This window comes from Sander lucioperca, chromosome 14, assembly GCF_008315115.2.
Source record: "Sander lucioperca isolate FBNREF2018 chromosome 14, SLUC_FBN_1.2, whole genome shotgun sequence".
Classification (NCBI taxonomy): Eukaryota; Metazoa; Chordata; class Actinopteri; order Perciformes; family Percidae; genus Sander; species Sander lucioperca.
In genome coordinates, this window is record NC_050186.1 from 15,659,851 (window position 1) to 15,676,886 (window position 17,036).

The 17,036-nt window shown below is 39.8% G+C and overlaps 2 protein-coding genes across 3 annotated transcripts; one reads left to right on the forward strand and one right to left on the reverse strand.

Annotated features, from left to right (window-relative positions):
• The first annotated feature begins 1,129 nt into the window (after window positions 1-1,129).
• On the forward strand, window positions 1,130-9,043 carry btf3 (basic transcription factor 3). 2 transcript variants are annotated; one of them, XM_031317921.2, is made up of 6 exons: window positions 1,130-1,255; window positions 4,469-4,537; window positions 5,121-5,234; window positions 5,345-5,546; window positions 6,498-6,560; window positions 8,548-9,043. In XM_031317921.2, exons 2-6 carry the CDS (start codon window positions 4,469-4,471, stop codon window positions 8,592-8,594), a joined length of 495 nt encoding a protein of 164 aa, XP_031173781.1. In that variant the 5' UTR covers window positions 1,130-1,255; the 3' UTR covers window positions 8,595-9,043. The 2 variants fall into 2 exon arrangements, with proteins under 2 accessions (XP_031173781.1, XP_031173780.1); XM_031317920.2 differs by having other exon boundaries at window positions 1,175-1,318.
• Window positions 9,044-10,234: 1,191 nt separating this feature from the next.
• Window positions 10,235-16,346, reverse strand: ankra2 (ankyrin repeat, family A (RFXANK-like), 2). Its single transcript, XM_031317919.2, has 9 exons — window positions 16,212-16,346; window positions 15,630-15,968; window positions 14,879-15,037; window positions 14,716-14,781; window positions 13,906-14,003; window positions 13,677-13,802; window positions 12,961-13,027; window positions 12,715-12,795; window positions 10,235-11,334 (listed from the first exon to the last, which is right to left on the reverse strand). Exons 2-9 carry the CDS (start codon window positions 15,910-15,912, stop codon window positions 11,279-11,281), a joined length of 936 nt encoding a protein of 311 aa, XP_031173779.1. The 5' UTR covers window positions 15,913-15,968; window positions 16,212-16,346; the 3' UTR covers window positions 10,235-11,278.
• Window positions 16,347-17,036: the final 690 nt, after the last annotated feature.

A 17,036-nucleotide genomic window follows, 5' to 3' on the forward strand; every position in this document is an offset into this window, starting at 1 on the left:
CCTACTGTATAATGTGCACAAAAAAGATATATAACACAATAAAGGAAAGGGAAAAAGCCAAAAAGCATAATATGAGCACTTTAAGTAAGGAAGCATTATCATATGAGCAGGCTTTTTACAGTGAAGCAGATGGATGAAGATGACAGACGTGTCCGGGGTAGCCCGGCGTGCTTGTCAGACTGATTGAACAGACACGTTTTGCCATTAAAAGGTGAGCACAATGGCTATATTATATCATTGTTAAATTTATGATGTTAAACAAAGGCAAACATCATTTTGATTTCATCATGCTGTAGTCAGTGGTGGAAGAAGTATTCAGATATGTTACTTGAATAAAAGTAGCAATACTACAGTGTAAAAAATACACAAGTTAAACTTCTCATTCAAAATGTTACTTAAGTAAAAAGTATAAGCATCGTAGTGTAGGCTACTTAAAGTAACAAAGGTAAAAGTACTGATTATGCAAAATGGGCCATTTAAAAATTCCCATTATATTACTGGTTTATAAATAATAATAATAATAATAATGTATTACTTTATTAATCCTGCAAGGGAAATTGCAATGTTAATATGACACATATGGCACATAATATCAATGCATTCAGGTGTACATTACTTTAATGTTGCGGCTGATAAAGATGGAGCTCATTTTAAATGCTTTATATACTGCTGGTAGCTTGCCTTTATTAATATATCATCATTTATTAGTTGATTTAAATTTGTAATCTAAATTTGCAAAGTAACTAAGGCTATCAAATGAATGTAGTGGAGTACAAATTACAATATTTGCCTCCAAAATGTAGTGCAGCAGAAGTATAAAGTAAGTGGAAATACTCAAGTAAAGTACAAGTACCCTACAATTGTACTTAAGTACAGTACTACAATAGATGTAGCGTACTTTGTTAAAATCCACCACTTACTAGCTGTAATGCATTTCAGAGGTCGGTACACCCAGTGAAGTTGTAGCCTATGAGCTTTATATTATTATATATATTTTCTTAAACATGCATTCAAATCTCAAATAGTACATGTCTTCTCAATCTGATGCAGATGCAGCCCAAAACCCAATTTATCCATCCTATATTTTATGTGGTGAAAGCATATACAGTCTATGGGTGAAAGAGTCGCCTGCAAAGCTAAACACAGGGCATAAAAACCAACCCTCTGCAAGATAGAGCTTTTTGCCGTACGTCACTTCCTCCCTCCTCTCTCGCTTCCATCTTGCTCCCCGCATGTGTCTGCTGTTAGTTTACAGGTCAGTGAGGAGCTTTAAATACCTTCTTCCCTGCACTGTTTCTCCCCGATCCGACGGCAAGAGGTAAACGAAAGTCTTTTCTGACTAGATCGCTGAAATCTGCCGGTGTTTGGGTCTAACATTACTGACGCAGTGTGTGATAGGCCGCCCACTCCACAACGCCCAGTTAGCTAAGCAGCTAGCTAAAGTTAGCTTACAAGTTCTTTCACAAAAGCTAAACCACACCTTGTTTCGGTGCAGTGGCTTGCTGAATTAGTCCACAGGCGTTATCTTAAAACTGCCTGCCGTTACCCACGGTGCTTCTGGCTTATTTTGTTTGGCCCATCTCAGCCTTTTGTTATGTGTCTGTCCTCGCTTGTTGTGCACAATACAGACAACCGAGAAGGGGAACTGTTAGCTTTCGGTAGCTAACGTTAATTAATCAAACTAACGCACTAAGACTGTGACACTGACAGCTCCTCACTTGGTTTTTAAAGTCTAACTTACTTGCCGCTTTGAATACGGTCTAACCGCCGACTAACGTTACCACACCCACGCTAAAGCCTCTCCTCCCTGCTTGTGTGTGTTTACATGTGTGTGTCGTTGAAGCTGGATTTCCAATCATTATCATTAGGGTGCGAGGTAACTTATTAGCAAAGTTGACAATGTATGGCTACATTGATAATAAGATAGATACAAAAACAAAACCGTTGTAATGTTTAGCACAACGACATTTGGTTTGGCAGCAATCCACTCCACTAAGCAGTAAAGTTACTTATAAATAAATGTAAACAAATATACTCATATACTGTACATAGAAATTACACTAAGTATATTTAAATGAGTGGCGATTCAATATTTACAGAATATGGTTATATTGTTACAAGGTAATATGGCAGTCAGACACCCCATTTATATAAAAGAGGGTAGACTAAATATTAGAAACGACCCTCAGTATTAAAGAATACAGCTCGACATCACCACTTGAACTTGAGCCTCCCAAAATTATAAAGTTAAATCAACACATCTCTATGGTAAAGTAGTATTTTTTACATGAACTGTAGCAATATAATACCCTATATGGCTAGAGTTATAAGATAGACGTTATTGATCCCACACTGGGGAAATTCCCTTATGTTGGTAAAACATGAATACATGGATGGTTGTGTATTCTACTTTACTAAAAGGCTTTTTGGTGTGCACACCTGCATGGGGAAAACATCCTTCCAATAGGGAAAGTAACATTTCTTTGTAGTTAAGTTGACGTTATGCTATCTCCTTTTGGCAATTATTTATTGCAACAACCGAGGTGGCTGCTAAGGTTGTGAATTGCCAGAGAGGTAGCTCAATGAAGAATAGAAACAATCTTCTTTGTTTAGAATAACTCAATTGTCAGCATGTCACATTTCATCTACGCCTGGTGTGTTCCCAAAATTCATGTTGTCAGTATGGGATTAGATACACAGCCACGTACAGTAGTTATAATAAAGCCCTCAAGAAAAAGACCATAAATCATAATTTACCTAATGTCTATCACCATGCCACCATCCATGTTCTTGTTTAATTATTCTTACTCCACAGGTGTCAAACTCGAGGCCTGCAGGCCAAATCCGGCCCCTCGCAAACTTTGATCCGGCCCGCATATTAATTTAGGTTCACAATAAATTTTGGCCGCCTAGTTGTGGACCAAACCAAAAACTGAACTGTCAGAGTTTGCATATCGGCAGCGTCAGGCTGTGAAACGGGCTGTTGTGTGTCGACTCTTTTAATAATGTAATCACTGTTTTTAATGATTTGCTAAATTCTATGATGGCTGAGGAACGTTTTTGTTGACTTTTTTGGAGGGCTTTATGTCAACCAAACCAAGTGAGAAAACTATATTAAATAAAAGCATGTCAATAAACTAGGCTATACATGCCTGGCTCTTGATGTGATTCTCATTTCCCAGTGTGGCCCTTGGTGAAGTTTAGTTTGACACCCCTGCTTTACACACTAAGCGTAGACTATATTGTTTGTCTTCTGAGTTCAATTTTAATAAGCTGCATCTCATTGCCTCCTCCACTTGCCTCCCTGCCACGCGAGGTAATCACGGGAGGAGAGAGGCAATGAGCAGATGGTGTTTTTAGAGGGATGAGACGTCCTTTCATCTGAAGCGTCGCATGAATTTGTCAGCTGTTCAGGCAGAGTTAGCAACTCCTTCAGCTGCACGGCTTCCGGGAAGGCTGCTCTCGTGCATCCTCGGCTACAGCTCCTCGGCGATCCCTTCTCGATGCTCGCTGCTCGGCCCTCGGGGCAGGAATAAGAGCTTTGAGACGGCCTTCGCTGAGCTATCAAATAAGGGCCATGAAATGCAGCCATTGATTGTGTCTGCTAGGGCTGGTTATCGAATTCAATACTTTTTAGGCACCGACCGAAGTATTGAGTATCGAAAAATGCCTCGTCAATCAATACCCAAGGAGTAAATCTCATCAGCGTCAGAAAGCCAATCAGCACGCAGCATGCGTCTACAAAGATCTAGTAATGTTTGTGATTGGCTGTCTAATGTTACACATTGTAGAGACACGCAGGAAAAACTCTACGTTAAACAGACGGGGCTCACTTAGTAGGAGCTGAAACCTAAAGGATTTGTGCCATAATGTGTAATTTTGTAATTTCTTTGTGTTAAAACATATTTTATAAAATTGGTATCGAAAAAAAAGTATCGTTCAGGAACCGGTATCAAAGTCACGGTATTTGTACCGTTACCGGTATTGAATATTTTTGAACGATACTCAGCCCTAGTGTCTGCAGAGTCTGCAGTCAGCACACAGACGAACCAGATCACACCAAATACTCACTAAATGCACTAGCCTCAATTTATTTGGTGTCGGACATCTAAGATTTCCAGTTTGTCTCAAGCAGCTGTCTCATTTTCATGGCATTGCAGTCTGAAAGTCTCCTTACTTGCATTCTGTGCTCTGTCTTGTTGGCCTGCTTTGCGCTATATTTGCAGCAACCGCATGAAGTATTGTGAATTACCCCTAACACGTTTTTCTGTCTTGACCATGTCATTTTTAGCAGTTTCATGTTATCATACACTTTGTAATGTTTGCAAGCTATATAATATTGATAATGAGTTAATTGCTAAATATCCTAAATGTGTTTAAACAGTTTGTTCAGCCCGGAGGCTGTCGGTATAAAAGATCAGCGGTGCTGGCGACACTCGCATAATCTTAATGTATCTTTCTTTTTCAGATGAAAGAATCAATTATGAATCAAGAAAAACTTGCTAAACTACAGGCACAAGTCCGCATCGGCGGAAAAGTAAGTAACGTAATGAACGCATAATCACAGGTTCCTTGAAATGCTTGTTTTTCTGCAAAGCACTCTGCCTTCTCTGCTGTTTCTTAATGCTTTAAGACATGCTAAGTAAGGGTTTGGCACCGTGTTGTCAAAACTATTACAAATGGGGGTCAAATCAACTACTCTGGCAAAGGAAGTGAAACGAGTTACTTACACACATACTTGTACTAAAATAATAAAACATGGATTAAAGAAATTCTCCAATTGAAGGGATGACCTTACGTGCTGTGTGTGTGAAAGAGAATTTAAATGCTAGATCATCTGGTGACATACGTCAGGCAGTGCAGCCGTTTACATCTTAAGCTCTGAGCAAGTTTAAAAAAAAAATGTAGTTTTAATAAGAAAAGATCATTTTATCTATCGTTTGCTTTACATAGCAGTATTTTTTATTTTTTTTAATGACGTGTACTGTTGGCCAGAGAATTACTCAGCTTTAAGGCAAAAAAAGTCCCATATCCAGCCTACAAGTTATAGATACAGAAGATGATGCATTAATAGATCATTAAGAACTAACAGAAATATGTTTGTATGAATGTCTCCATAGGGGAGTGCTCGCAGAAAGAAGAAGGTTGTACACAGAACAGCAACCGCAGATGACAAGAAGCTCCAGTTCTCCTTGAAGAAACTCGGCGTCAACAATATCTCTGGTATTGAGGAGGTAGGCGGAACCTTTCGTCCCAGCTTTGTCCCACTGTGATTTCAGGTGAATCTGTTTCAGCACTGCCTGTCGTTTTGTCGCTAACCGTATAAAACGTCGGTCTGTTACAGGTTAACATGTTTACGAATCAAGGGACAGTCATCCACTTCAACAATCCCAAAGTGCAGGCGTCCCTCGCAGCCAACACCTTCACCATCACTGGCCACGCTGAGACCAAGCAGCTGACCGAGATGCTGCCGGGGATCCTGAACCAGCTGGGAGCCGATAGCCTGACCAGCCTCAGGAGACTTGCTGAGGCCCTGCCCAAACAGGGTCAGTAAACTCATAATCATGCTAAAGTAGAGGTGTGACGAGATCTCGTCCCACGAGATCTCGAGAGATTAAAACGTGACAAGGTTTCTCGTTGAGGTGAAAAGTGTCTTGCGATATCGGTACACAAGTGCAGAGCAGCAGCCAGCATGACGGATGAGTTTGACTTTGACCTCGAAATTAGCATAGAAGTTCACTGAAAACGTGTTTTCTGAAAACATTTTAAGCGAGAAATAGGCCATACAGCTGCTGAATCTGTCTTCATTTCAGATCCGACAAAGGTCAGTTTAAAAGATTTTCGTCAGATTTTGAGAGGCGTTCGTCACTCATCCCGCTCGTTATTTCTGGGTTAGCACCAATCACCAATCAGATTGGTGGAGTGAGTCCGACTGCCCGCCCTCCGACCCAGCAAGTCAGGTCGGCCAAAATGAAGGCCGACGGCTCCTCCCGACAGACGACGGCACGGAACACACCAAACAGACTCGAGTCACTGACCTCGCCAGACAGGAAATGCTTGGTTACGTTGTAACCTTGGTTCTCTGAGTGAAGAGACTATCTCTCCACAGTACATATGGTAACGGTGTAACTGTAAAAGTTATACAGTTATACACATTTGAGTTTGACAAAACTTTTCAGTGCTCGTTTTTCATTTTGTGACTTTCAGTTTGAATAAAGGACTCTTTTTCCAGTCTTATTTCTTTATTGAAGTTTTTTTTTAAAAATAGTGTTAAAGTTTCGTCTCGATCTCGTGAACCCAGTCTCGTGTCTCCTCATCTGGTGAGCTGGGTGTCTCGTCGTTAGTTGATGATTTCCTTTTATTGTGTTCTAGCAGAATGACTGCAGCAAAACCGAGGACACTTTAATATTGATTTATTTCAAGTAATATCGTTATCGCGCTATAAAAAGTTATTACATGTTTTCCCTACTTCTTACCACTGTTTCCTGTTCTTGCAGCTGCAGATGGAAAGGCGCCGATTGCAACAGTAGAAGAAGAAGACGAAGATGATGACGTTCCAGGTGAGTGCTTAAATGGCGGGTCCTTTTATTTCTTTGAAGGTTTTTATATCACTCTGTTGCTTCCCAGCAGACAAACATACCAGCCAGGAAGCTAAGCAATGTACTGCTGTGGATGCCATCTTAGGTCAGTTCTAGAAACAAACTTTGGTTCACAAAAGTCCCAACAGATGGAGGCAGCGGTAGCAAATCCTCTGTTCTCTAAGGTAAAATTACCATTTTTGTCAAAGGAGTCTGGCGGCTTTGAACAGAGCGAAATTTACTGCTGTGGACGGGGGTAGTAAAATGGGTTTGAGCCACCTAAAAAAAGGACCCCCTTCAAAAAAATCAATATCCGTTCAAGTTTACGCTATATTTGCAATATTTTCACCGCTTTACCTTGCCATTGTCGAACCATTTACGACGGGAACTAAAGCAGTTATATCATCTTCAAAGCCACCAGACTCCACGGGAGCTAGCTGTGTCGCGTCCACAACAGTAACGTTACATTGCTTAGCTCCCGTGGCGTCATGTCCAAACTTAGCACAGCTAACATTGACTCAGCTAGTTCGCATTATCCATCATTGATGAGCTCGCTGTGGTAACCCACGTCCCTGCTTTTTTTTGCTAAGGCTGAGTGGGCATTTCCATTGGAAAAACCCAGTAAAAGAACGCAGACGGACTCTGCCTTTTAAACTGTCCATGCACCGGTTCCACCATTCACAATAAACGATTACCTGAACACGTTATAATAAAAATGTGGTCGTCTTGCATAGGGTTGGGCATCGTTTGGATTTGAACAATTCTGATTCCGATTCTAACCTTTCGATTCCGGTTCTTATCGATTCTTGAATCCGATTCTTTGAGGGGTGGAGTTGAAACGGGCCACATGCCATATTTCACAAATAAGAGGAAAGTTTTATTTTGATTCAATGGTGGTTTGCAGTGTTACCGGGCTTTTTCAACGTAAAATAAAGCCACACTAGAGCGCTGCTGACTGTGATCCAAGGCTGCAACACAACAAGCGCCTGGCCGCTTCAGAAACCAAAACTTGCGCATTTTAAATTTGGAACCGATGATCAGATTTGAAACCAAATCCTCCAAACGATTCCAAAAAAGAATCGATTCTACTGGAATCGTAATTTTTGAAACGATTCCAAAGTAGGAATCGGTTCTCGATGCCCAATCCTAGTCTTGCGTCAAACTCCTTTTTGCAGTCTCATGTGGAAATGTTCCTTCACACTTGTCCATTATGAGGCAAGGTCTTTTTCTCCTCTCTGTCAGTTAAATAACCATGGCGGTTTTTTTTCTTTTGGCTTGTGAAAGGGGTCATTTAAAGGGGACTCATCAACGACTTTAAAATGACGGTGCAAAGTAGGGTTTTGTGTTTGAATCTCATGTCCGTTGTTTATAAGATCTCAAGATCGAGTTTGGATCACACACATGAGGTTGCCATTACAATAATCTCAGCTTTTCCCAGGACATCTCTCCCCGTAGCCCTAGCTCTCACTAACGTAACAAACGATTACACATGTATTCAGCAATAGGAGCAGCTGAAGCCTGATGGTACAGGGGTTAACAGCCATCGCCATCATGTTGTTACTGGAGTTAAGTTTCCTTTTTGTTCTCCCACTGAAGGAACATGTTTACTCAGACCTTTGTGAGTTGTTTCCATTTTAACCCTCGACCCTTTGAGCCAAAACTTTGAAAGGCCGATTTCTCACATTTCATGGAGTAATTGAAGCCAACTTTTTTCGATGCTTCACGCCATCATTTTTACAGCTGCTGTCAGGAGTTGTGAGGGCCTCATCTGCCGAGCACATTGTAGTCTTATGTAGGAGCGGGGGAAAGATGAGCACATCATCTGGATTGCATTCCACCTAGTATCAGGTTTCAGATAAACACGCTTTCCCTGAATTGTGCTCTGGCACCTCACCGTCATTTGTGTGGATTGACGTGTCTTTTCTCCACGACTCAAATCAATTTACCACTGAATCTTTTGTTGTTTCAGACCTGGTGGAGAATTTTGATGAAGCATCTAAGGATGAGGCTAACTAGAGGAAATGGGACTCCCTGAAGTGTCAAAACCTGACAGGACCATGTGAGGCACAAGATGTTGTTCTGTCTATTTCGAGAGGTGGGAAGTTGATAGTTAAAATACCTGCGGGAGAGAGAAGATGGATAATCTGTCAACTTTTGGCTGTGAGCATTCTGTAAAATGTGCAACACCTGGAAAAAAGAAGTACTTGCCTACTCTTAAGTGAATTATTTTTGAGTACATTTTCTAGAATAGTACTCTTAATTATTAAAAACCAGGGGTAGCAGTATTTAAGCCTAATGTATTTTAGTACTCATTCCACTTCTTTTCCACCAGACTCTACAAATGATTGTTGTGCTCTGTATGTCCAGTAAGAATGAAAGATTGTGTGTAAAACTGTGTGTCTTTTTCTTCGTGGCCTCACTCAAACCACCATATCTGGAATAAAATAAGCCTTTGCTACTGTCAATTAATAGCACAAATTTCTGTTTGTTTTTTTCACTTCAAGTATGACTTCCACAGCTGAAATACTGTAGTTGTCCTTCTGTAAATTGGTCAGCATCATTAAGTGTGCAGGTTGATCTTTGGCCAGACTGTTTACATTTATACAACTCGGTTAAATACGGTGGCCGACAGGGGCAAACGCACTGCAACTTCATGAAACACAGAGCATATTAAGAAAACTTCATTAATCTGACAACCCTCGCGCAGCATTTAGCAAACGCGCTGCAAATACACACAACCAATTACACAAACGCGCTGCAAATACAGAAACGGCAAAAAGAAAAACACACACCCCCCCCCCGCTGCATCCAGCTTACACAACGGAAGTTCTCCAGGGGGAGCGCTAAGTGGAACAGCTTGATTTTCGACCCCGTGGGGAGAGAGCGCTCTGCCTTTTTATTCAGAACGGTGTGCACTGCTTTGAGATCATAGACTGTAAATATTAAGTCTGTTTGAGATATGTTTTCTCTCGTTTGGTGGGTCTGTCTCTAGTTTATTGGCTCAGGTCAGAGGTGATACCCAATCAGCAGAGACGTGTCTGTAAACTCGTAATAAAAAGGCAGAGCACTCTCTCCCCATGGGATCGAACATCAAGCTGCATTTTTTTTCGGGGGTTGCGTGCTTTTCTTTTTGCATCGTTTCTGTATTTGCAGCGCATTTGTGTATTTGGTTGTGTTGTGTATATGCAGCGCGTTTGCTAAATGCTGCGCATGTGTTGTCAAAAAAATTGGTTTTCTTAATTTGCATGCGTTTCATAAAGTTGCAGTTTGTTTGCCCCGTCGGCCACCGTAGTTAAAGGAGCACTTCACTGAAATACCTCAAGTAGATTTAAAATAAGGAAAGCAATTTTGTTCTTCCCACTGCTTGAATCCCGACTCCATCAAGAGGTAAAGGATGTCGCTTAATGTATAGATGTTACCTATAAGATGCAAGTATTTTCAACACTAATGGTGTAGATACAAATAAGACATGACAAGAAACAGACAAAATATATAACCACAAAATTGTAAAAAAAAAAAAAAAAGTTAAGATTCTTGGCTCATAACTATAATCCTGTAGCTTTACATTCTGTGATAGACTTCTCCCCTGCTTCTACATGAACCCACTCAGCTACTAAACACGTATATAGTCTCCCCATGACTGTGACTCTGTTGAATGCAGTTTAAAAAGATCTTTTAATTAAATAACCGCTTTATATCAGTGACTACAAAACAGTGGTTTGACCTTTTCAACTTGCTATCAGTTAAATATCTGTACAGAAGGATGGGCGATACTGAGGTCAGTACAAGTTATTTGTTGATACACCACCTTTGACTGGTGTAAAACACGAGCACCATCATACAGTGGCAAACAGCACCACAATAACCTCGTGGCACATTTCAAATGAGGTCTTTTAAAATTCACTACACATCAGTGGACATTGGTATCACAATACACATACATCAATATGAGAATTCTATCGCATTACAACGCAAAAATAAATAAACTCGGTATAACCAACACAAAGATCTTCAGGATCAGCAAACAGCCGGTACCTTGTGCATTCCAGTCTGTAAAGAACGTATTTCCAATCCACCCACTGCAGTCTTTCACAAGTGAATGAGCCACAGACATGTGCTTGGGCTCACCATGAAGACCAGATGGTATGAACATGAGGCAATTCAACAGATTACATTAATATTCTTTTACTCTTAAAAACGGTTTCTTGTAACGGTTAATACGTTTAAAAAACACTTGCCACTACGGGAATAGGTTGGAACAGCCAATGATTGCATGTCATGTAATAAACCATATGAAAAGATTCCAAACAAAACCTACATGTTTTAGGTAAAGTGCTCTCCACATTTGGCAGCTTACTACAGGTGGAGGGCAGTGCATGCTGGAAAGTGAGAAACTCAACTTTGTTTTATGTTCTTATAGAAAAATCTGCCACTGTGTCCAGATCAGATATGCTACTGCCGCATTCAATGTGAAAAGTGTAAAGAGTAAGACAGTCTGAAAGAGTTACAATTGAAAATTCACACAGTGCAAAGCTTCATGTGCATTATGGCAACTAAATAACGTTATGTTGTTAACGCTGTTAAAATATCACTTAATGGAACAAAATATTCCTGTTGGCCGACAGCGCAGGCGTGCTACATGATTGTCCAGAGCCGAGCGTCGCCCCTTCAGGATTTTTGTTTTCCTCAAGTGTCACAGTTCATTCTCTGATTCCCATCAGTAACTTCAGTAAGTGTGCCTCCATCACCTGTTGAACTAAGCAGAGAAGCATACAGTATGTAATTGAACAGAACAGGGCTGCAACTAATGATTATTGTCATTATCGATAAACCTGTTGATTATTTTCTAGATGAATCGTCCGGTCTATAAAATGTCAGAAAATAGTTTGAAATATCCATCCCATTTTCTCAAAGTCCAAGGTGATGTCTTTAAATGTATTTTTGTTGGTCCAAAACCTAAAGAGTTTAATATGATATAAAACGGATAAAAGCAAGAAATTTTCACATGTGAGAGGCCAAAAACAGCATTTTCTGCATGAAAAAAATCACTTTAACAATCAATCGCTTATCAAAATAGTTCCCGGTTATTTTTCTGTTGATCGATTAGTCGACTAATTGTTGCAGCTCTAGAACAGAACTGTCGTTTCAAAGTGAATACTTATGAAACCTTCACTCTCAGAAGGGAGACAGGAAAAGTGAGAAGCTTTTGATTTCTTGGAAGCAGCAGCGTTGTCAACAACTAATTTCCTGCTCAAATCAAAGTACAGTATGACATGCATTTAGAGGAAGTCCAATCTGCCTCTTTCCCACTTCCGGGTTCATCAGGAGCATGAAAGGTCATTTTTTGGCAGAATTGTGAGATTATTTATTGAGTAGTAAATAAGTAAAATACTTTTAGTGAGCCTTTATTAGAAAAAAAGTTCAATTTATTTGAATAACGTCTAAGATTATATTATATACTATGACATGATTCACCACTGCCTGGGGTGGGAGGTTATGAGTAGACATGGCTTTGTTTCAAGGGACGATGACAGTTTCATGACTCAGTTTGAATAGCGGAGAAAGTACTCTTGTCCACATAAGACAAACATTTAGGCTCAGACTATGGTTGCCTCCGAAATCACATACTCTGCACTATTGTATACTATCGTTCAACATACTTTTGTGTAAATAAACAGTAGTGTGTATCTTTTCGGACGCACTACGCTGTAATTTCCATCATCACTTCCTGAGAGCCTCGTTGCCGTTGCAGACACGTAACCATGGTAACCCCTGCCGACCTCCGCTCTAGTGGATTTGCTAGATAATGCCCAAATTACTGAAAGAGGTGAATAACTAGACCAACAGTCGTATGTAGAAATGGAAATTAGAGCGTTATTGACGTTACAGAGCTCCTTGGTTTCTGTCTGTCTGTTATGAACATTGATGTTACTACCGCATTGCATTGTGGGATATTTATGCCGGCGTAGTGTCCAGTATTGCATGCTGTAATATTTAACCGGAAATAGTATGCAATTTGCGTACTATTGGTTTCATACTAAGGACATACTAAAAAATGTCACATACTGTTTTAGCTACTAAATAGCATGTTAGTGTGGAATTTCGGACGCAGCCTATGTGTTTAATTTACACATACCATTCCGGTGGCCCATAGCCACAGCCATGTCCATTGCATTGAATCCAGAATCTGACTCAATGGTAGGATCAGCACCACTCTCTGGAAGCAACATACCAAAACTGTATTATTGTACATGTTAGACACGCCACAGATCATTTCCTAAACAAAAATAATTGCTATGTTTATCCCCTGTAAGAAATAGTAACACAGCTGGATAATTCTGGCAATAGGTGTTACTTTGAGTCAAAAACGTGTCCTCCTCACCTAACAAGATTTCAACACAGCGCACATGGTTCCCATGGACAGCGTACAGCAAAGGGGCTCCTCCGTTCTGAAACCCACAGAAGGAACATTACAACAGGCCACATTGACTGATGATCACAGGGCTTCATGTCAGTGCTACCACACTGCACGTAGCTGTACATACTGTACATGTCTGTCTATATAGTTCATACTGAATATCCATATTTATTCTGTTTTTCTTATATATTCTGTTAATACACTGCATACATCTATTATTCTTACTATTATGTTACTGCTACTACATTGCACATACTGTATCTGTACATGTTCATACATTGTTCATATTACATAGCCATATTTATTCTGCTCTTATAAGGTAACTGCTAATACACTGCACATATTTATATTTAATTTATATTACTCTAAACCACCACCTGTAAACCAACTGTATACTACTGTCTACACTGCACTATATTTCTTGTCCTGTCTATGCACCACCCGTCTATACTTTGTGTATCGCATTGCACTGTTCTGCTCTTTTTGCACTTCTGGTTGGACACAAACTGCATTTCGTTGTCTTTGTACTCTGCACAATGACAATAAAGTTGAATCTAATCTAATCAACATTAAAACACTAGCACAAAGTGAGTGAAGGATTTACATTATACATTTTTTTGTTGCGGTTATATTCTACTTAAGCAGATCCAGTAAACGTGATAAAAGCTTTGTATTCTTACCCAGTCATATTCATTGACATCAACACCACAGTCAATGAGCATCTTCACAATATCAGTGTAGCCCTTACTGCAGGCCAAGGACAGAGCACTCTCCCTCCCTTTGGCCAGGAGGTTGGGGTCGGCACCCTACAGCCAAGAATGATACATACCAGTAAATAAATAAATAAAGAGAGCATGCTCCGATATAAACAAACCATGAGATATGAATAATGCATAAAGTTTTCCACACATTTTGGAGCAGAAACTCGACCACAGCGATTTGTCCATGTGCAGCTGCCCACATCAAGGGGGTAAAGCCTTCTTCATCTTGGAGGTTGATGACAGTCTCTGTTAAAATGATACATAAAAGGATTTTTTTTAAAAACAACAACATGATCACAACATGCATTTTCATCACCGTACCCACGTATCCTGTGCAGCAGGGCGAGACTAACTGTAATATTTCAAATGCAATGAAGATATCACTTTTCTTAATGTTTACTGTCTGCAAAATATTTGATGTAGGTGTTAGGAAACATTATTAGACAATGTGTCAGTGTTTCTACTATGTAATTACATGATATTACTTGCATTATATATCAAATACCATTTCTTGTTTAGCATGTGATTTATGTGAAATAAACACATCAGAAAGTCAATCGTTGGAGGTTTTTTCATATTTTTTTTCAAACCATTTCATAAATAATCGTTTAAGTCCTTCTTTCAAACAAAAATGCCAAACATTTGCTGCTTCTTAAATTTTGAGTATTGCTTTTTTATAAGTCTTATATGACAGTAAACTCTACATCTGTTGTTTTTTTTGGATTATTAGGCCAACAAAAGAAGACATTTAAAGACATCACCTTGGGCTTTGGGAAATTGTAGTGACAATTTTTCACTATTTTCTGACATTTTACAGACTTAAAAAAATAAATAATAAACTTAAAATAAGTGAGTCAGTGGCAGCATTAAACACCAGTGGTTATGAGAGTTGTTTTAGATAATATCACTGCATGACTGAGATATTCTACCCATTTGACGACCCAAATGGGCTGATTACCTTGTTCAATCCTGCTGGCCAGAAACACCATTTCACCCTGGGCTGCGAGCTGATGAATGGACAGAGCTGAGAGGAAAAAAAACATGCATGTATGGATTAACATTTTGACTTGATTCATGTTAGAGACATCCTGTCAAATAAAGTAAAGTACTGTGGTACTTACAATGCACCAAAAGAGGTGTGGAAGAAACCTCATTGCCACGGTGTTTATTGGTGAGTGTGGTGGACTGTTTGATAGGGGAGAAGTGTTTGGTGGTGGATGGCGTATAAACGTGGCGCACTTGTATCCCCGGGGAAGGTGAGGTCTGGATGTTGCACTCAGCTGAAAGAGAAGAATTTAATGTTGCGTAAACTCACACAAGTTCCAGCTTCGTACATCAGACATTATCACAAGATAACCAAACTTGCACTATATTCATATTTAAATCTTAAATCTCAGACTATACTGATATTGCACTATTCCTTCACTCTCTTCAATTGTTATTGTATATTTCTTGTAAATTCTATTGTATTGTATTGTTACACTGTATACTTAACCGTATTTTTGTTTTATATTTCTTACTGTCCTTTCTGTTTTTATTCTTTATATGTTAAGTGAGTGTTGTACTTTGAGAGCAATGATTAACCGGAGTCAAACTTTGTTTACGCAAACCTGGCCAATAGACCTTTTTCACAGCAGACATTTTGACTTGTTATAGTAGGAAAAGCACAGCTGAAATTGATAACCTGAACGATGGCTCAATTCCATCAAGTGTCCCAGTAAGCTATTTCAGTGAGTCAGCATGCACAACACCAGGGCCTCTCCTAAGTGGAATGCAGCCATCATTAATGGTTTTGAATTTACCTGTGCTTTTCCTACTATGACATGTCAACATGTCTGCCATGAAAAAAGGTCTATAAGGCTGAATTCTTACCTTTGAATAAAACAGAAGCCACCTCCAGATCAGAGTTGACCTGGTCCTGGATGTTCTTGCTGTCCTCCTCGTTGAGCGACTTGACAAATCTTGAGCAAACATTCATGTCAAAGCGGTTGGGCAGGATGAACTTGATGCCCATGGCCACATTTTGGGCGCCCGTGTCATCTGGGCTCGCTCCCACCGACTGCTCAGTCTTGATGGCACTCAAGTCCGGCATTACACAGATCCCCTCCATGTCCTCTGCTGACCCACCGGAGGCTGACATGGTAACGTTGTCCATCCTCTGATTTACTCACCGAGCTGTCACACCGAGATTAAACTGAAGCCAGCGCACACCTGAAAAACAAACAAATCGGTCGTTTGTCTCATTTCACATTACCCATAGCGTTGACGTGACCTAACTTTGGCTGACAATGCTAATCTATATACAGCAGGTCGTAATATTAGCTATCAGCTAGCTAGCTGTTGTTGTTGTAACCTTCCCGTTAGTCACGTAAACGGACCGTGCTAAACCCGTTTGAACATGGAAACACATTTAAAAAAAGGCTATTATTAATGATGAATTAAGAAATGTCTTACTCGATAAGGCATTGTTTTATTTAAATATCCTCATGCGGTCACCCCTCTTTATTCCTTTATTCGGTGTTTTGATATATTTACGCATGCGCAATTTGTTGCGTCCAGAACGGTGTGCATCCACTATTTATCTCCCCCTTTTTAGTTCCGTTGTCGTGCTTAAAGTTGCCCTATGATAGGAAGTGTTCTTTTGCTGGGAAAGAAGAAACGTCTCCATATTCAACATGGTTAGCACGATCTGCAGTATTGTTTAATTGTATGAACCTATTGTTGAGTTTGTGTGACTCTGTACTGTCTGTGTATGTGTTGAGTTTTATGTAGCCAAATTTAAAGGCCCATTTAGGGACAGGCATTGCAAATCAGTAGGCTAAAAATGCTGTTCCTTATACAAATAAACATAAAATAAAACATATACAAAATAAAATACTCCATGGTAGGGCAAATAGAAAGAGGATACGTTTTCTGCCAGGTTGACAATTGCAGTTTGACATGATGTTTGTCCCCCTATATTTTTCGCTGGGAAAAATAAAACATTTCCATAGTCACCAAAGTTAGCATGATCTGAAGTATTCATAAAACAAAATACTTGATAGTAGGGCATATGTCATAAAAGAAAGTGCAGGAAAGCTGAATGTAATGGGTTAGACAACAACAAGCTTTTGTAATATTATGCATGACATGTTCTGGTGTCTAAATGTAGTCAAGGGTATGAGAATTGCTTATTAATTCAAGGGTACTTTGTGAGGTTACGCCTGTGTAAAACCTCACCATGCACCCACCCGGGCCGTAATACATTATAGATGCTTGTCTTGGGTTTTTGTCATTCTT